General features: G+C 35.6%; 1 protein-coding gene across 1 annotated transcript; it reads right to left on the bottom strand.

The window, feature by feature from the left end:
- Window positions 1-20,905, bottom strand: pde4cb (phosphodiesterase 4C, cAMP-specific b). The gene is made up of 15 exons (XM_079396698.1): window positions 20,463-20,905; window positions 11,628-11,804; window positions 11,185-11,221; window positions 9,411-9,481; window positions 9,248-9,297; window positions 8,980-9,092; window positions 5,393-5,486; window positions 5,094-5,263; window positions 4,203-4,301; window positions 3,819-3,983; window positions 3,611-3,710; window positions 2,622-2,776; window positions 1,807-1,929; window positions 1,472-1,654; window positions 1-500 (listed from the first exon to the last, which is right to left on the bottom strand). The coding sequence occupies exons 1-15, from the start codon at window positions 20,588-20,590 to the stop codon at window positions 96-98; spliced, it is 2,070 nt and encodes a 689-aa protein (XP_079252824.1). The 5' UTR covers window positions 20,591-20,905; the 3' UTR covers window positions 1-95.
- Window positions 20,906-21,453: the final 548 nt, after the last annotated feature.

Genomic DNA, 21,453 nt, shown 5'->3' on the forward strand with positions numbered 1-21,453 from the left:
CTATTTGGTCAGACAAACCCATGTTCTACTCAACCCCAAAATATAAGTGCAACTAAGAAACAGAAGTGAAGCAGCACTCTTAGTACTGGGCCTTGTTAAGTTTCCAACTGCAGGATGGATACGCTGGTCGTTTCTTGGTCCAGTTCTCTTTCGCTGCTGTCTAAAATGGGAGCGACTCCGCGAGGGGACGTTTGCGCATGCCTGGGGTCCATCAAAGTCCTCGATCGGTCTTTATCTGTGTGCTCTTCTTCAGCCTCTAGCTCTCCGTCCTCTTCCTCCAGAGTCAGGTCAAACTGGAACTTTTCCCCGGCCGAGCCTGCGACCCCCAGCGTGGCCCGAGAGTCCTGCTCTTCAGGGGTGGGAGATGGGCTGCGTGGGATCATGCTCTGGTACCATTCGCGATTGTCCTCCAATGTATCTAGAATGTCCTGAGCATCAGGATGGACCAGATCGGCCCATGTCTCCCATAGAGGATGGACAATGTAATCGATGAATCCCACCTTAAGAAATAATGATAAAAACACAGTCGTCATTACAGTATAGTAAAGGACAGGCAACTAAATGCTGGTTTTTTTTAACAATAAAAACTCACAATTTATCTCATGAGTTCATGATTTTAGTATTTTAGAAATTAAGTGAATGTCAATATCATAACATCTTTTATTAATATCTTAAATGCATATATTATATATATTTTTTTTGTAAAATTTTACTTTTTTTCTCTCGGTTTACAGCTAGATATTTGTAATCTATAAACACCTATTTATACAGTTTGAGAAAAATATGAAGTGATACTGTGGAGATTTTTTAAATAACTGGATTTTATACTGTCATTTTACTAATTATTAAAATAGATTCATAAATTCTACTGTTTGCTTATTTATTTATTAACAAAATTCCAAATAAATTACTGATAATAATAGAATAAAATATGGATTCATTATTTCATGAATCAAGTTTAGTGAATGTTGAGTCATTATATTAAACATATTTTATTAACATCTTAAATGCACATATTAACTTTGACAGTTGTAAAAAAAAAAAAGAAGAAATTTTGTCATTTTACATTTTTTTCTCAGTTTTATACAGCTATATGTCACGTGTTTGTTCCGTTTTGCCCTTTTTGTGGCACTATAGTTTTTTATGTAATGAAAAAAATAACCATTTATTACAGTAAAGACCCCATTTATACAGTGTGAGAAAATATTAAATGTGATATTACAAATATTTGTTTTTTTGTAATTTCTCAAATTAATAAAAGAGTTATCAGAAAATACTTTTTATTTACATCTATATTTACTTGTTTATTAAAACATATTTCAATAATATTGTAAGTACACACATTACCTTTGACAGCCTTAAAAACATATTGTAATCTTTTCATTTTTTTCTCTCAATTTTTTGCAGACCCCCCAAGCACCCCTTTGTGACCTTCCCAGCTCACAACCCCCTAAAATAGACATAGTCATACCTGAGATTTTTCCACAGAAGCTGTGTGTTTGTCGCACATGGGGCTGATTTCTATGCCCTTGTCACGCTCGCGGTCCCCCTGTCTGAAGAGCTCCCCCATGATGCGATTTGTCCACTGTCTGTAGAGCTCCAGGGGTTTGGTGGGGTTGCTGAGGTCTGCGCAGTGAACCATATTCTGAAGCACCTTTCCAAGAAAAGAAAGAATTTGTACAATTTAGCTGTTCAAATAGGGCTGAAAAAAGCCAATAAATAGTTGACTAGCCATCCAAAAGTGGACCTAACTAGAGTTGTTTAGTAAGGCATTGTAGTGTATGTGCTAGAGTGAGACTGCAGTACCTGTATTCGGTCAGAGTAGTTGTCCAGCAGCAAGACTCCCAGACTGGTCACTTTTTTAGTTTCCACCATTGTCTTCAGGTCAGCTAGGAAATTCATGTGTTTGGACATATCAGTGGCTAATACCTGGAGAGACGACAATAGAAGCATTGAAAACATGTTAGAAAGGCTTGTTTTACTTCATATGTTTTTATCTGGGTTAAAACTTTGAGACTGTTTTCCACATGTCATTCAGTCTTTTGAAATACAACAAAAAAGAGACAACGCAGTAGTCTGATTCACAGATGAGTCACAGACCACTCATTACCTCAATGAATCATTTAGAAACAGTCATTCGCTCATACATCATTAATACCAGACATCTGGTTATGCTTGTAAAATAAACCATTCACTTTTATGTTCTCCTTAAAAGGACAGTTTACCCAAAAATGAAAATTCTGGAATTTACTCGCCCTCAAGTTGTTCCAAACCTGTATGAGTTTCCTACCTGTTTATCTTAAATCCATTACAGTGTACAAAACAATCGTTCTGGCAACAAGATGAACACTTCGCACGCAGGCCTACTATTAATACTGAAGTCCTACAGTTTTGTTTTACAGTAAATACAATCGATAACTGAGGTGCAAGATGATGGCAGTTGTGTTTAAATGAAGTGAATGAGAGAGCGATGTGATATGAGAGGTGTCTCAAATACCCAGATGAGCATGTCTTTCCTGGTCAGCCACAACATTCTGAGCTGTTGGCGAATAACACACTGCGGAATGTTGTGGCTGACCAATCAGAATCAAGTATTTCAGAGAGCTGCGTATTAGCCTCACCATATCTATGGTCATCTGTCGTAGGGACTGTCGTTGTTTCTTGCTGAGATTGCAGAAGATATCACAATTCTTCTCCTGGAGAAGCTTGAAGCCCACAGCCAAGTGATGGTTCTCCAACACCGAGGCATCATTGTACATGAGAGCGAGCTCAGAGTCTGAAAGAGTGAAGAGAAAAACAACCTGCTAAGGTCCCGATGGGTTTATAGTAGTGATGCACTGAAATTTTGGCAACGGGGAGTTTTTAACAATTTTAACAATTAAAACATTATCTGTAGCGCGCCTACCATTCAAAAATCACAATAAGATTGTGCTTTGTTAATTTTAATATGTAACAGAATCTTAGCTTTCAAATTCTCAATTTTATCATAAAACAAAATGACATGTGTTTTTGGCACTTTTTAATGTTGCATGAAAATTACACGTCAATAAAACAGTCTGTAAACAATGTCACGTGAGTGTTGCGTAATAAATAAATTGGATCATTTGATTGATTGTTAAATAACATTTATTTTCAGTTTGAAAATAAATACATCCTGAATTTTTGGTTTTGGCCCAGAATTTTCATTTTGGTTGTGTTGATTGATTGTCTTGGGGACAGAGCCTAAGTGAAGTGACATACTGCTAAGTATTCGTGCTCTGCATTTAACCCATCCAACGTGCACACACACAGCAGTGAACACACACAGCAGTGAACACACACAGCAGTGCACACACACAGCAGTGAACACACACACACCGTGAACACACACCCGGAGCAGTGGGCAGCCATTTATGCTGCGGCGCCCGGGGAGCAGTTGGGGGTTCGGTGCCTTGCTCAAGGGCACCTCAGTCGTGGTATTGAGGGTGGAGAGAGCGCTGGACATTCACTCCCCCCACCTACAATCCCTCCCGGCCCGAGACTCGAACCCGCAACCTTTGGATTACAAGTCCGACTCTCTAACCATTAGGCCACGACTTCCCTACTGCATAAGGTTATTAAAGAGTCTTACTTGTGTTAATGAGGAACTGGTTAGACAATCCTGGATGGTCAACATCATGAATAGCACTCGCAAACAGAACAGCCATGATCTCAAGGTCTGTGAACACATCCTGAAAGTCATAACAAAACAAAACAAAACAAACAAACAAATATATGCTGGTTTGTTTGGAGGTCACTTCCCATGAGCACTATGTATGTGTGTGATCAACCATGCAGACCTCTAGGGCAGGTGTGGAGAGAAGGACGTGTGTGGACTGCACAACGTCTGCTGCGTGGATATTGTTATGGTAGGCCACGTCCGCGTGGTAGTGATCCTCCAAAGTCATGAGGAAAGTTAAGAAGGTGTCCGATGGGATCTTAAAGGTCTTGAGCAAATCTCGCTCCTGAGAATTACAGGGTAAAGAAACATGCAGTAATCAAATATCAGGTAAACCTGCAGTTAAAGTCAGCGTAAAAATAAATAAGTCCGCTATTTTCAGTTAATGCTACATAACAATGATAAAATTATAACATTTATCTTCTGGCAGTTCTACTTATTCAAGGGTATTTATATACAATAGCAAAGTAGTGGAACATTTATGTCAAGAAAACAAAAATCTTACCTGAAAAATGGTGAACATTATGACTGTCAGTGGCCGATTCCCAGAATACTCTGCTAGCTTAAAAATATCTATTCCCCATCGATTGATGTCCTCAAGCTCCTAGAGTGAAAAATACAGTCATTCTGTATTCTGTATATATATATATACATTCTGTAATCTGTATATATTCTGTATATATATATATATATATATATATACAAATATATATATATATATATATATATATAATACCAAAATTATTTCTTTAATTTTCTTTTTCTTTTTCCAGTGGTAAGTATTATTTGCTTGCAGAGAAACTGAACAAACCAGGAACCATGATTTTTGACTAATATAAAAATGCACTTAAATTAAAATGAACACAATTTTAAAAAGTGTGACTTGTGAAAGGCATGCAAATTAATAAAAACTTAAAACTCTACTAATTTTTAGAATAATTATCATGTTTCTAGTTATTTTGCTCTAAATGATTTTATCAGGTAGAAATTGTGAGTAAAAAAAAAAGAATATATACATACATATATTAATATATGTTAATATTGCTGTGGACAATTAGAGTCAAAAAGGGTCCCACTGGTGTATTTTTTATGGAAGCCTGTTTCCACTACAAAATAAAAAAAATGAGACTTTGTTTCTTGCAGTTTGGAGAAAAAAAGTCAGAACTATGAGATATAAGCACAAACTTCTGACCAATTTCCCAGCAATTCTGAATTTTTTCCTCTGAATTCCGAGTTTACATCTCGCAATTCAGTTTTTTTTTTCATTTCCACCATGGAATCAAAAATTTAAAGGAGATTTAAAAAAAATTGTGATTTGGTAAAAGGCAATCTCAATTCTTAATTTATTTCTTGCAATTCTGATCTACAGTAGAACTGACAAAGAGTGAAGTGACACCTCGGCCAGGAGGCTCTCATGTTGTGTGTTGACACCAAATCGAGGGATGCATGTTGGAGGGAGACTCGGACTGGGGCTCAGTTTTCTCACTCCACTTATCTGAGACATCGGACGGCGTTTTTTCTCCTCCTTACACGCTGCTGACAAAATCTCCACATCATGCTGTTTTTCTGCAACACAAACACAGAGTACGTGGAAATCCCTGAGCTAAATTCAGATTGAAAGGAAAGACACAATTTGGGAAAATAGAAGAAAAATACTACACATATAAATGACATATAAATGACAAAGTTACTCACGTAAAATTGTGCTTGCTATGAACTCTGACACTTGGTTTCCTGACCGGCTGGTCTCTGACAGCTGAGTAAGTTCCCTGTTGAGCATTCTTTTAAACTAAAAATAATACAACAAATAAAATTAATAAAACATTAGAAACATTATATTCTCAACATTTGAGAAAATAAAACCTCCATAGGGAAATTTATTTTTAACAACTGATAAAACTTTAAAGGTATATCTGCTTTGAGGTTGTTAATCGATTGAATGTGCTTTTGTTGGACCCATCCGTTTGCATTAACTCAGCTATTTTTAAAAGAATGACGTTGAACAGGAATTTGAATGTGAAATTCCACCAATCAGAGAGCAGTGAGCAAAGAGCACCAAATGAGATCTTTAGCTCCACCCACTCCCATGAAGCACTGCGAATGGCGTTATCAAGTCAGTCTTCCTACGCTCTCAAAATACTTTTAATATTTGTATAGACATGCATATTATGCAATGAATAAACTATATCGTTTCTATAGATACAACCATAGATAAATGTATACAGGTACATCTCAAAAAATTAGAATATCGTGAAAAAGGTCAATATTTTGTGTCACTCATTTCAGAAAGTGAAACCCATATATTATACAGATTAATTACACATAGAGTGAAATATGTCATGCCTTTATTTCTTGAAATTTTGATGATTATGGCTTACAGGTAATGAAAACCCAAAATTCAGTGTCTCAGAAAATTTGAATATTACATAAGATCAATAAAAAAGGATATTTTAAACAGAAATGTCAGACTTCTGAAAAGTATGTTCATTTCTATGCACTCAATACTTGGTTGGGCCTCCTTTTGCATGAATTACTGCATCAATGCGGGGTGCCATGGGGGCAGACAGCCTGTGGCACTGCTCAGGTGTAATGGAAGCCCAGGTTGCTTTGATATCGGCCTTCAGGTCATCTGCATTGTTGGGTCTGGTGTCTCTCATCTTCCTCTTGACAATACCCCATAGATTCTCTATGGGGTTCAGGTCACGCGAATTTGCTGGCCAATCAAGCACAGTAACACCATGGTCATTGAACCAGCTTTTGGTACCTTTGGCAGTGTGGGCAGGTGTTACGTCCTGCTGGAAAATTAAATCAGCATCTCCATAAAGCTTGTCAGCAGAAGGAAGCATGCTCTAAAATTTCCTGGTAGATGGCTGCGTTGACTGTGGACTTCAGAAAACACAGTGGACCAACACCAGCAGATGACATGGCAGCCCAAATCATCACTGACTGTGGAAACTTCACACTAGACTTCAAGACGCTTGGATTCTGTGCCTCTCCACTCTTCCTCCAGACCTTGATTTCCAAATGAAATGCTAAATTTACTTTCATCTGAAAAGAGGACTTTGGACCACTGAGCAGCAGTCCAGTTCTTTTTCTCCACAGCCCAGGTAAGACGCTTCTGACGATGTTTCTGGTTCAGAAGTGGCTTGGTAGCCCTTTTCCTGAAGACGTCTGAACGTGGTGACTCTTGATGCACTGACTCCAGCTTCAGTCCACTGCTTGTGAAGCTCTCACAAGTGTTTGAATCAGCTTTGCTTGACAGTATTCTCAAGCTTGCAGTCATCCCTGTTGCTTGTGCACCTTTTCCTACCCAAATTCTTCCTTCCAGTCAACTTTGCATTTAATATGCTTTGATACAGCACTCTGTAAACAGCCACACCTTTCAGTAATGACCCTCTGTGACTTACTCTCTTTGTGGAGGGCATCAATGTTAGTCTTCTGGATCATTGCCAAGTCAGCAGTCTTCCCCATTATTATGGTTTCAAAGAACAAGAGATACCCAGAATTTATACTGTAAGGATGGCCATTTATTGAAACTCAAATGTATTCTAATATTTTGAGATACAGATTTTTGACTTTCATTAGCTGTAAGCTCTAATCATCAAAATTAAAACAAACAAACTTTTGAAATGTTTTACTTTACATGTAATGAATCTAAAATATATTAGAGTTTCACTTTTTGAAATAAGTTACAAGAAAAAACTTTTTCACGATATTCTAATTTTTTGAGATGTATCTGTAGTTTAAAATTTCTCTGTCATTATTAATTTGCTTAATGTCATTTGCAGTGCTTTACGGGATTGTACTTCCTTCCCTCACTAAAGCTGTTAAGTACACAGTCTCTTAAAGTTGTCTTTTTGTCTGATTTTCATATACTTTTTTGTTTCAAATGATTGTGATTTTCCTTGGAGCTGGCTAGTTTGGTTCATGGCTTCATGGCTAAAATCCCTATGGAAAAATACTTTCCAAAACCAGAGAAAGTGGCCGGACATTAACACACTCTAGTACACTCCATTTATTGTACTTAAGGGACTGATTTCAGTGCAATCATAACAACAGCAACAACTGATACAATGAATAGAACTGTGAACAGGAGACAAAGAAAATGAGTGTGTATCACACTGCATCAGAGCCCTGCAGAACAATATTCACTTTCATCACACTGTTACCCGGTTACCATGGTAACTGAGTCCATACCAAAAGCTGTGCGAGGAAACACTCATTCAGACACTACAGTGCATGTTGCGGTTATATAATCATGCATCAGCAAAATGACTTTCAATCCTGATTAACGCATAATATAAAATGAATATGGAGCACTGCAATGAAACACCACACTTTTGACTAGTAGTAAACATACTGTACTACAGTAGGCCTCGTGCACTGCAATAACTGAAACCACTCTGCCAACATTGCTTACGTCCAAGTTTCTCTTCATTGTACTGAAATATGCTGGCATTGTTGCTATCTTTATGCATGGCTCTGGGTGTGGAACATGCACAACATCAAACAGGAATTTAATTCAAAGACTGAGTTATAAGTAACTGACATGTTATTATTAAGATACATATCTTAAAATCAAAATGTATACCTTTCTGTACCCAAACACTTATTAACAGGCAATTTAATATATTAAATTATATTTATTCCTAGAAGTATCATAGAAGTAGTTCATATGACTCTTTCAGTTGTCTTTTGAAGTCATAGGATATGTGTGCAGTGTTATTTTAGTATTATTTATTAATTATTTAGTATTATTGATACTAAAATGGTATTTATTAGTATTTTATTAATATTCAAATTTTAGTTTGATTTATGAATTTAGTAATTCATTTCTATTATTAAGTTTTAAATCTTTCTGTTTATTTTTGTTTTAGTAATTTTAGTTTTAGTTTGCTGCCAATGCAACATTTCTAATTATAACTTAAGATTTTCAATTTATATTGATATTTTATTTTATTTCAGCTTTATTTCAATGAACTAAAATTATTTTTAATAGTTATAGTTAACAAATTGCTTTTAAACGAGCCAATAAAAAGTTAAACAATGAACTACAGACTTTATGACATATCTGCTCCACAGATGGCATATCTGACTTGTGAGCTAGAGAAGTGTACTAATATAGTGTAAAGGCTGTACTGTATGGCCAGTTTATGTTGCTTTTTTGTCATTATAAATACATTTTCAGTGCATGGATAAGAACAGCTCATACATCATCTAATTTTCTTGAGAGAGCAACTGATTCAAAATGTAACTTTTGACTGAAATGTTGCTTTAAATACCTTATTGGAGGCCATTTCGCTGACAGAGTGCCGTGTTTGCAGGGTCTCCAGCTGGTCCAAACACCAATCCAGCTCTTCAAGGGTCTCGATGGCGAGTTTCTGATATGCCTCATCTGCAACAAACACCCTCTGATGTCAGAACATCGATAATACATTACTGGTAAGTATTCAGATGTTCAAACATTTACATCTATAAATATTTGCCTGAGGTCTACAGAAAGGAAAAGTCCTTATCTTTGGCTAGACCAGCTCATGTTCTTACACTCACCGGACAGGCTTGTTTTACAGGCAGACTGAGGGGTAGTGCCTGACAGTCTCCTATTATGAAGGAAAACGATTAAAGAGACTTCATGTGACAACTTTTATAAATCTTTCTCTTTTTAATCCATCCATTCACCGACTGTCTGAAGGTGTTTCGGCTACAGACTCACTTGTTGCTTCTATCTTGCACGTGGGTTAAAGCTGCAACGTTACCCCTCACTGTTCGCAGACTGGCAAGAACCTACAGTACACACACACACACACACACACACACATACACAGACACACACACACAAACATTACACATTCAAGTATCTGCACAACACAACGGCCACAGAACTACAGAACACTTTCTCACACAGATCTTATTATAAAGCAATGTGCACAGTCCCTTCTTTGAAAGTGCAAATATAAAAACTTTTACATATATATTAGGTCTACCAATTTAGTGCATTAATTTGGTGCAATGAATTATTGAAGAAATAACATGTTTAAAATATTAACGCATTTAATTTTGCTGCCCGGACCTGTATGTCATCTTACACTGGATGGGTTTTATATTTATATATTGTATGATATAGTTTAGCAATAAATCATACAAGCAAGAGTGCTGTTTTTCCTGAATTTCCTGATTTTATTTTATGTGTTCAATTTTAGGCACAAGTTTTTTGAAGTTCCAAACAAAGCCACAGCTGAACTGTTGTCTCTTTTCGAGCAACACACAGTGGTGTTTTTTTACTGTATGAATCCACATTTTTGATCAAATAAAGTGAGTCAATGATTCAGTAAATCATTCATACACTGCTAAAAATAAAGGTGCTTAAAAGGTTATTCACAGCGATGCCCTAGAACAGGGATCCTCAAATCTGGACCATTCCTACAGAGCATGCTAATCAGAGTCTTCAAGATCATTCGAAAATCACAGGTAGGTGAGTTTGATCAGGGTTGGAGCTAAACTCTGCAGCAGATTGGACCTCCAGGGAAAGATTTGAGGAACCCTGCCCTAGAACAACCATTTTTGGTTCCACAAAGAACCATTCAGTCAAAGGTTCTTTAAAGAACCATCTCTTTCCACCTTTTTATAATCTGAAGAACCTTCTTTCGCCACAAAGAACCTTTTGTGAAGCAGAAAGGTTCTTCAGATGTTAAAGGTTCTTTATGGAAGCAATTAGAAAAAAAAGGTTCTTCTATGACATCGTGAAGCACCATTATTTTTAAGAGTGTAAAGACACTCACTTGCTTTGTTTCTGAATCAATCAGAAGTTTGAACAAATTGTTTGAATAAATGAACTGTTTCAAATGGAAATTTTCAATATATGTGACCCTGGACCACAAAACCAGTCTTAAGTGTCAATTTTTCAAAATTGAGATTTATACATCATCTGAAAGCTGAATAAATAAGCTTTCCGTTGATGTATGGTTAGGATAGGACCATTTTTGACCGAGATACAACTATTTGAAAATCTGTAATCTGAGGGTGCAAAAAAAAAAATCAAAACATTGAGAAAATCGCCTTTAAATTAGTTCAAATGAAGTTCTTAGCAATGCATATTACTAATCAAAAATTAAGTTTTGATATATTTACGGTGAGAAATTTATTAAATATATTCATGGAACATGATCTTTACTTAATATCCCAATGATTTTTGGCATAAAAGAAAAATCTATAATTTTGACACATGCACTGTATTTTTGGTTATTGCTATAAATATACCCCAGCGAATTAAGACTGGTCTTGTGGTTCAGGGTCACACACACACATATATATATATATATATATATATATATTTACAACCCATTAATTCCCATTTATAACCTATTAACCTCATAGCATTATCTAATAGCAGTGTAGATGACTATTCAATGACTTTCTCATTTAACAGAATAATGACTTTATCATTTGAGGGGTAATATCTCAGATTACCAAATTAATAACTAACTGACCTGAGCAAACGGCGTTACAATCATGTCCTCCCCATGACTGCAAAAGAGAAGTCAAGAATCATGATTAAATTATTGATTTAGCAAGATAGTAGTATTGAATTTATTTTCTTAAAGCAATTTCATTGTCTTATTGTAAATGATTGCCTGGTACATATGTAATATTTCTCTGATGCTGAAACAACTTTCCCCTTTGGTTGCCAAATCCCTCTTACTTTTTAACCCCTTTTCCTCCAATCACAGACTAAATAATTTCCTTCAATTAATCGATTCATTTAAATTTGATGCTTTAGTTTTCAAAAATGTATAAATAAACGTACTGCTCTCAAGAGCTACATGCTGAAAGATGGAAATAATAATTAAGAGGGGAATCAGAAAATCCATTGAGCCAGTCCAGTGACAAAGAACTATGACATATTTTGCTTTAGTGCATGTTGAAAGCTCACAGCTCGCTGGCCGTCGAGGAGTTTCTGGACATCGTCTTGGGCGAGAGGTCAAAATCTGAGTCCGAGCGGTAAAGGAAAGACTCTCGCCTCTGGCTGTTGGCCTGGAGGACCAAACCTGAGCTCGGACTGGGGTCCAATGGATTGCGACCGATTGACAAGCCATTTTCCACATCGAATCTGCAACAGAAAGACAGGTGACAGGGGAAGTTAATTATGTGAGGGAACATTTTGACTGCCAAAAAGAAGAAAACACCAGACATTTGATTAAAGGAATACTAAAAATGGCAGCATACATTTCAGGCACTGCCATTCTTGCAACTGCAAGGACAAGTGTTATTTTAAATGTTAAATCTGTGATTATCCAAGAGAAAAGGACAGAAAAATGTTTATTTTTAATATATTCTGAATGAATATACTAGGATTGCACAGTAATGGCTAGTAATCTTAAAGATTATTTTACTCAAAAATGTTTTGAATCTTTTAAAAATTATTAATCATGATTATTGTCATTTTTACATCTTTTTAACGTGCCATCAGAATTACTGAATTTTCCCAACTCGACCATGTGAAAGAAAACAGACTGGCTGTATTATTTGAACGGAATATCTCAACGCAAAGCGCTAAAGTTCAACTTCTGTGTTTTCAGCTCATTATTGTTTTTTCCGTAATGTAGATGTGTGTGGTTGCCAGGTTGGGATGATTAAGTAAGCCAGAAAATTTGGGAATTTAAAATCATATATCCGGCAACCACAAAAAGCTTAATGTAAATGCAAAATTAAAATGAGACTTTTTCAACATAAATAACCAGTGGGCAAATATTGCATACAATAATGCATAATAAATCAAGTGAAGCAGAAATCGTCATGATAATAAAATGACTTATCGTGCAGCCATAGTTTCATTCAGTAAATGAAGATTTCTGGTCCACAAGCTGTTAACACAGAAAGAAGAGAAACAGGCCTTAATTTGTAGGACTGTCTGTAGGTCTGAATTCAAGAACTCTCTGCTCTGATTCGGACTGACTTGAAGAAAAAGTGAGCCAGGACTGCTTTTGGTTTATTTATATCTGTGGTGAAGGTTAAGCGGTTGAGGGTCTATTTTTATTTTCTCAGGTAAAATATTGCTTCTCTCCATTCGGAAATCATAACGTGACTGGGATGTGAAAAAGCAGAATGACTTCTTATATTTTGATTGAGTAAATGAGGCTGATTCTGAATCCATAATGACTTAAAAGCATGTGCATCTGTATTGATGAATGGGCTGTATCTCACACACTATTCGTGCGATTTTGTCTCTTTTTAGTTTTGTTCAAGCCTTTACAGAATTACACATTTTTCTTCAAAAGACTCAAATGAATGTTTGAATATTATTCTAGGAAAAACATCCATTTTATCTCAAGTTAACCACTGATGTTTTGGATGGACTCTAAGCAGCTGGGCTTCACAAAGGCATTTGTGAGAAGTGGTGAACTGGCACTGAGACACAGATGTTATCATTAAAGAACACTGACCCTGAAACAACAGGGAGCTTCTTTGACAATAAAGGCCAAACACGACCCCATTCTTTGTTTTATGTTTTTTGCCCTGGTTGGTCCTGCAACCTGCCCTTGGCACTTTAAAGACGGGAACCCAGATGATAAAATGAAAAATGTGCCACAGGAAAAAACAAGACGCAAGAGTCATAAAGTGCTGGCTTGGGTGTTGCCTGTAAAGGAACACTTCAGAAAGAAACACTTATTCTCTATAAAGCTGGTCAGTATTTCTTTAATATATATGTATATATATATTCTTAACCCATACAAACTATGTTGGTACATGTTGGTATATATGTAATATATATTATAGAGAGAGAGAGAGAAAGAGAATCAGAATTGACACAAACTCTGAATCAGATGCAAACTCTGTATGAATCTATATTAACTGAATGTGGCAATTTGAACTGATTCTGGAATGCTGGATTTTTTTTAAAACTTATTTATTTGTATTTATTAACTTGAACACAATTGATAGTGAAGTTAAAACCATGCTATTAAAATAATCTCACATCAAATGATTTTGATTTTGAAGTTATTGCTTCATTTTATCACCAGCAAAATGATTGTGTGCATGCTATGCTGCATATGCTGCAGCCATAATCCACCTATTTTATGATATTACATTAGATTCATTAGAACAATGATCCAATCTTGGTAAACTGGTAAACTCTGAGCACAAGATAAATTCAAGATGTCTTGAAACAATAGAGTATTTATTATTGTGTAAGAACATCTAATAAATGTATTGAAATGATTATTTATATTTGCTAATAATCAAAGGAAATGTTTCAGACATGTAGTCAATGCTCTGTTTTCCAGACTAAAATACACAGCTATCAAAAATATGTCAACATTCATATGTTATCAGCCAGTTTCAGAAACACTATCAGAAACAGCCAGTCTTGTGACAAGCAGGTCAATTATTTATGTGGTTTTGGGGAAAGAAGATTTATAATAACGTATAAAATACTGAAAACAATGTCAGAATATCTTTCAATTACATCTTTCTTTCTCAGAATCCAGCATTGTGTACCAAAATCCATATATATTCACAGAAAGGGAAGAGCAAAGTACAAAATACTGAGCGTTCTGAAGAGCAGTCTGGAGTTTGTATAATGTGTAAATGTCAAGAGCGATCTTGGTCGCGTTCGCAAGCAGACTGCCGTTCTAACTCTCAAGACTTTTAGTAAAAAGCTTGGACACAAATCCAATGACAACCGTATATAAATATTTCCTGAAGAATAAAAAGATGTATTTCTTTACATTTACCAGTTTGATTTGATATTTCTATACACACACACATATGTGTCTCTACGCTCTATGCCAACAGACAAGTCACAGCATGCTAAAGCTGACAGATTTGTAGAATACCACAGAAACGCACATCAGATAACTTCAGACACGCTTTACAGAAAAACAAGAAACTGCACTTTGTAAAAATAAATCCTTTTTTTAGGAGTATTACAAATTTTTTCATTGCAACATTATTTTCACTACACATTTTCCTCCAAATGCCCTATAATATAACTATATTTAAAAATACTACATACGAATTATAATATCAACTGCTATAGTTCTAAATTAGAATCTTAATATTTGCAAAATGCTGCACTTTTTAATTGTTGGTATGATTTATTTTTGATTAAAAGACGTGTCCTAATGGTTAGAGAGTCAGACTTGTAACCCGAAGGTTGCGGGTTCGAGTCTCATGTCCAACAGGGATTGTAGGTGGGGGGAGTGAACGTCCAGCGCTCTCTCCACCCTCAATACCACGACTGAGGTGAGACCCTTGAGCAAGGCACCGAACCCCCAACTGCTCCCTGGGCGCTGCAGCATTGGCTGCCCACTGCTCCGGGTCACGTCCTTTCCTTTCCTTTCCTTTTTTTCTTTTTTTGCAGATTCACAGATAATAATTTATGAATATCATCCAGGGTAAAGGGTTAGATTAGTTTAGTGAGAATGATTAGTACACAGTCAGAAGTAAAATGTTAGTACACACTGTTTACTCAAGGTATAAAACAAGCTGCTTGTACAAATAGGGAGGGAAATGAAGCAATATGTAGAGATGATTCTCAGTTATCCAAGTCGTCATCAGTGTAAGTGCTTCCAGTGAAGTACGTTTCATAATTCAACACTCATAGTTAATGTGAATCTGGTAACACCTCAGAATACTGATCCGTTGTTAATGAATAACTACACAGGAACAAGTGACTAATGCACTGTTAACATTGTAGTAACTACTATTACCTAACAAGAAACTATGATTAGTGATTTAGTAAGTAATAGCGCTCAGTTGAAACTGGTAGTTCACTATTAGCTAATCAATAATTTTTTTTTTATATATATATCCTATAGTACTACTAAGAACGACTGTATACAGTTTCATAATTAATGTGAATTATGCATAATGTATAATTAATTCTAAATGAAGATCACGGTAACCCACTAGTAATGACTGAATAATTATCAAATTCTTTTAAAGGAACTACTAACTACTTGGATCAGTTTTCTAAAGTGAAAAGCATCATAACTCCCTAATATTGACTGATGTCATTTAAAGCTTTTGAGATATATGTAAGGTTTTGGATAGTAATGACTCAAGTGTTACTACATCCTTCTGAAGAAATGACTAATTATTTGGATCAGTATTCTAAAGTGAAGATCACGGTAACTCACTAGTAATGATTTAAGTGTTACCAAATCTAGCAAAATGAATTACTAACCAAAACCTTACAAAAACCTTAAAAGTTTACAATGATTTCAGTCGTTACTAGGGAGTTCTTAGTAGTTCTTAGGGAGGTATGAAAAAATAATAGTTACTGATTAGCTAATAATGAACTACCACATTCGACTAGGCACTATTATTTACTAATTCATTAATCAGAGCTTCTTGTTAGTTACTAATAGTTAGTAGCGTGCTAATATTGCGTTACTCATGTGTTCTTGTGTAGTTATTCATTAATGATGGAACAGTATTCTAAAGTGTTACCGTGAATCTTGATATAGGGGTGAAAAAAAAAATAGTTCAGTAGATTTAGGGTTGTGCAAAAATTTAATTTCAGTTCCTGAATTTGAAGGTAGCAATATAATGTGGAATTGTAGGCTAGTTCAAATTTGAATTTTAAACTGAATTAAAAATTGTTTTTGAAAATTTAATTATATACTTAACATAACTATGTGCTTAACATTTTGTGGGTCTGTGTAAAAATATTATGTATTGCATATTTACATTTTAAATGTTTTAATTTAAAATTTATAAATATTCAAAGTTAATTCTAAAATTCTGAATTGTGAAAAATTCATTGTTTCCAACAATGGCAATAAGAACCATAATTATTAATTAAGAACAATTAAGAATAATTTTCGTATTACTTTTCACGCCTAAATTACATTAGTGTGTATGTGTATATATATATATATATACTATATAAATGAAATACTATGTGCTTAAGATTTTGTGAGTCTACAAGACTACAATATAATTATAAACTCCATTACACATTATTAAATGTAGTAACAAAGAATGAACCAAACCACACTTGTTCTCTAGCTGATGATTTTAAACACTTCCAAAGTCATTACTGTGTTTTTTCCTGCTCATGTGTGACTCTGAACAGGCAAACACGAGGCACTGGAGACAGACAAGGCGCCAATCCCACCAGGAGCTCATGTTATGAGAGAGATCTGGGACGGTGGGATCAATAAGCTCTTGGTGTGAAGCGCACGATGAGAGGTCTGCAGTAATGAAGGACAGTTCTTCTCCCTCGTTCACCTGAACACCAGCTGTATTCCAGAGCTCTGACTCTAGCGTCTCTGATTAGGAATCAGTCTTTATTTGGAACATTGCTTCGATCGTGACAGGACAGGATGCATCGCTTACTGAGCAAAGCCAATTAAAGTGCACAGTGGCCAGTCATAAAGACTCAGTGCATGACAGGCCTAGAACAGCTCTGCGGAGATGGACGGACCCCGATTAGAGGTGCAGATGTGGCTTAAATCTAAATGTTCCAATAAATGAGTAATTCAAGCATGGCCGCTGCACCTTCCTGCTCAAATTAGGTAATAATTACCCCAAAACTAATATAAAAACTGCAGCCACTTGTCCTGTGTGTCTCAATTAGGCCACAAAAGCAGATAAAGGAACATTTTACCCAAATTTTACAAAATTTGAGTGAAATGGAAACCCATATAAACCTGGGTTTTTATAGTTAATTAAAACAAAAATTAAAACCATTAACAAATGGTACTTAAAAAATTAGTTAATGGTTAAATGGTAAATCATGAATATTTTGCTCAACAAATACAAATCACAATTACTGTCATTTTAGAATTTTCACTTTTCATCAGAATTATTGCACTTTCGCATAAGCACAAATCAAGAGAACATCAACTCGCATGGTTTGCTCGCAGATTTAACAAGCAAACGGAAATAGATTGGCTTCATTACACATTTATTTGACCAGAATACCTCAAAAGAGAACGCACAACTCCAATTTACATGTTTTCAACTCATCAGTGCTTTTCCGAAATGGAGCAAAGCGTGTGCACATGGTTGCCAGGTTGGGCAGAAAATGTATCAACTTATGTAGAGGCTCTGGTTGGGGGATTTACATCCTGAAAACACTCTGGCAACCGCAGCCATGAAAGCTTGTGGCCATTTGTTATCAATGCAAGATAACGCAAATACCAAACTAAAACTTTCAGAATAAATAACCAGCAGGCAAATATCACAGACGATTATGCTTGAACTGAAAGAAGCATCAATTTATCATGCAGCTCTCTACGTTAACTGAAATAAAATATAAAAATGTTTCATTTCGGCTAGCTGCCGAGGCAACATCTTCATTTTTATTTAGATTAACTTCATGTACTACAATAACTAAAAATCAATCAAAACATAGTCATATATAAATTAAAACAAAACTAATTGGAGTTAAATTTCAGTAATTGGAATGAGGTGATCTCAGCCTAATAATAACTGAACTTTGGAGTTGTTTGGTTTCGATGAGAAAACAATCCGATCAGATGCATTTACATTTAGTCATTTAGCAGACGCTTTTATCCAAAGCGTTACTTAGACTAGTAACATACTGAGAAAGTTAACTTTGTTAACGTATTTCTCTGCATAGCACCATGTATGAATGGTTTATTCTTGTATAATAAACAAACAAATAATTAGTCTTGATGTATAAATTCCTGCTGCGTTTCACAATCAAATAATTATAAAAAAATAATAATTATCGTTCATCATTTTTGATAATTATTTGATTTCATTTTCATTTATTTAATCAGGGACAATGCACATTAATAACACATACAATGTGTAAAATGCAACAGATTTAGCCAACACTGGCTAATTTTCATCCGTTGTCCCTTTTGGGAAAACACAGCAGGAATTTATACATCAAGACTAATTATTTGTTAGTTTATTATACAAGAATAAATCATTCATACATGGTGCTATGCAGAGAAATACGTTAACAAAGTTAACTTTCTCAGTAAGTTACTAGTCTAAGCCATCATTTATAACAGTCCTGACAGATGCGGTCACTAAATGCTTTCAACATATGGACAATCAACTTGAACGTGTTTTGAACAACATGAGGAGAAAAGGATGAAATTTTTGGGGTGAACTATCGCTTTAAAGTAATGTTGAATCAAGACTTCTTATTGTAGATTCAGAAATATTCCACACACACACACACACACACACACACTTCTCTCCAGGGCACTCACAGAGGCCGATCATGGCAGACTGTGTTGCTGTGCACAGTCCTGAAAGTGACGTGAATTTGCTCTGAGACAAACGACAGTATAGTTGATGTGTTTGAGATAAAGACCTGAGACTATATAAAACAGCATTATATTTCATATCTGCATTACATAACGTATCAGTACAGGTTATAACTACTATTTCTAAACAAAAGCATTTGGCGGTGACAGTGTGGCCCTTCATATACAGGGGCCCTGGGACATCATACGTCATATATTGTGCTCAGTGATGGTATTTACACAACCCCAGGAACTTCAAAGAATAACATGGAATTACAGTACCATGGAAATACAATGGTACAGCAGTAGTGCACTATCATAGTACATTTATTGATATTTTTTTATATCATTGTAAACCTATAATACCTTGCCAGGTCACTTCATACCAAAATCAAAATAATAATTAAATGGTAATTTAAAAAAATTAAAAGGATGAAATGGTAAGCACATTCCACCCCCTGAATACTGTAATGGGTAAAAAATAAATAAAATACAATTATGTATATATATATATATATATATATATATATATATATATATATATATATATATATATATATATGATTTTATTTTATTTATTTTTTACCCATTACAACATAACAAAAATCAGACTGATACTCTTTCATGCTATGATCATCAAAAACAATTTCAAACTTTTTTCCCAAACACTACCATCTCCCCTTAACCCCGCCCCCATTTGCTATTGGTAAGACAAACAAGTAGCTCCACCCCTAACATTTGCTATAAAGTGGTGCCCGCCCATTGTTTCCGGAAGTATTTTTTTCCCATAATTTTTTACCATCAGGACTGTCATAAACCATGAACCAAACCAACCAACTATGAGGAGAATCACAACATTGCAAACTTTGATTTGAAGCAAAAAGTATATGAAAATCAGTCAAAAAGTCAAAGGTACAAGACTGTGTACTTAACAGATTTAACAAGGGAAGAAACTACAATCCCATGAGGCACTGCGAATGACATTAATTAAAATCGATAGAGAAACATAGAACATAGAAGTATTTTGAGAGCGCTTGATAATGTCATTGCAGGGAATGGGTGGAGCTAAAGATCTCTTTTGCCATGCTTTGTTCACTGTGACTCTATAATTGGTGGAATTTTCTGAACAGAATCATGGGTAATGCATTTTTTTTTTTTTTTTACCACAAAAAACAAATTTGGGTTCACAACAGGTCTGTCTTTAAAAGGTTTATCAGCTATTGCTAAAAATCAATTTCCCTATGGGGAAAATGAATGGAGTTTTCAAGGTTGCGTTCTATTGGTTGAACCAGCAGTTGATGTCAGCCCGATCAAACAAATATTTTGAAAGCCAAGCCTCAGTGTCGCTCTTTTTGTGGAAATCAACCTACGATTGGCTTACATGGGTCCTGTTGAACTGGTAAAAACGTATTTTAACACTTAAAAAAAAAAACTTTTAAAGACCCAAACGCTATCCCTGCATAACTGTTTCCATACACTACACAAGAAAAAAAAAATATATATATATATATAAAAAAAAAATCAATTACCGCCTGCGTTTCTGCACAATGTCAATCGGACAGTTGACAGCACACGGGGAGCCGCAAAGATTAACATTCCGAACTTTAAAAGTGCGGTCGCTGGGTGGAAGAAAGACACAGCCAGTTGGCAAACTCATATTTCCCTCCGTGTCTCTCGCTCCTTCACCGATACCCTCCAGAAATCAGCTGTTCCTCTCATGTAGTCTGAAACACATGCTTCCCACCACTGAGTTACTGAGCGATGAACACATGGAGCCATGCTGACATGATTGAGTTCCCCCGGACATCTCGCATTTGCCTAGTCGTCATCCTTCAGTTTAGAATCACACTGACTCCTTTTAGTCCTCATAAAATGTATTATTTAATAGTCTGTAAATCTGCTGTGAAATACGAGGATAATTCACAAACAAACAAACTTCCAAAGTCACCAAGCACCAGTCTCTCTCTCTCTCTCTCTCTCTCCTGCTCCCCTCCGGCAGCTCAGACAGCTGAACTCGTATACATGAGTTTACACCAGTATGTTGGCCTCATATGGGTGTGTGTGTTTATGTGTGTTTGTGGGACTGGCAGCTGAACAGTGAGTCATAGCCCATGGAGAAGGCGGAACCACCAGATGACTGACTCAATATTAACTCTTTACTGGAGTGAGCCATAAGCCAAGTGCATTTACAGTATATCCCTGTATACACGTCTCAAACTCTAAAGGGATGAATGTCACTGGATTAGATTACAAAATATCAGTGACAAACAGCACATACTCATTTCTTGTGAAACTTTGACGTCATTTTTTTCTTTAGCACCATTTCAAACGACAAAAAGGCATCAGAAAGTGCAGATTACATTTGACAAAATTTGGTTTCTAATGCATTTACATTCATTTTAAGTGTGACTGCAGCGTCCACATATTTTTGGGGCCTTATGTATGTTTATTTTGCTGTATTATTAACTGGAGAATTTCATTCATAGCTGAATCATCTGTGGCAGCTTGAAAACCCTCATC

The sequence above is a fragment of the Barbus barbus genome, assembly GCF_936440315.1.
Source record: "Barbus barbus genome assembly, chromosome: 37".
In the NCBI taxonomy this organism is placed as follows: domain Eukaryota; kingdom Metazoa; phylum Chordata; class Actinopteri; order Cypriniformes; family Cyprinidae; genus Barbus; species Barbus barbus.

Bases quoted from the DNA above. Each gene is read 5' to 3' on its own strand.
- pde4cb (XM_079396698.1), bottom strand. From the start codon at position 20,590: ATGAGTTTGCCAACTGGCTGTGTCTTTCTTCCACCCAGCGACCGCACT. The intron at 4,302-5,093 runs GTGTCACTTCAC...TTTTCACTCTAG, and splicing joins ATGAGAGCCTCCTGGCCGAG to GAGCTTGAGGACATCAATCG. The intron at 2,777-3,610 runs GTAAGACTCTTT...TCACTCTTTCAG, and splicing joins CCAGTTCCTCATTAACACAA to ACTCTGAGCTCGCTCTCATG.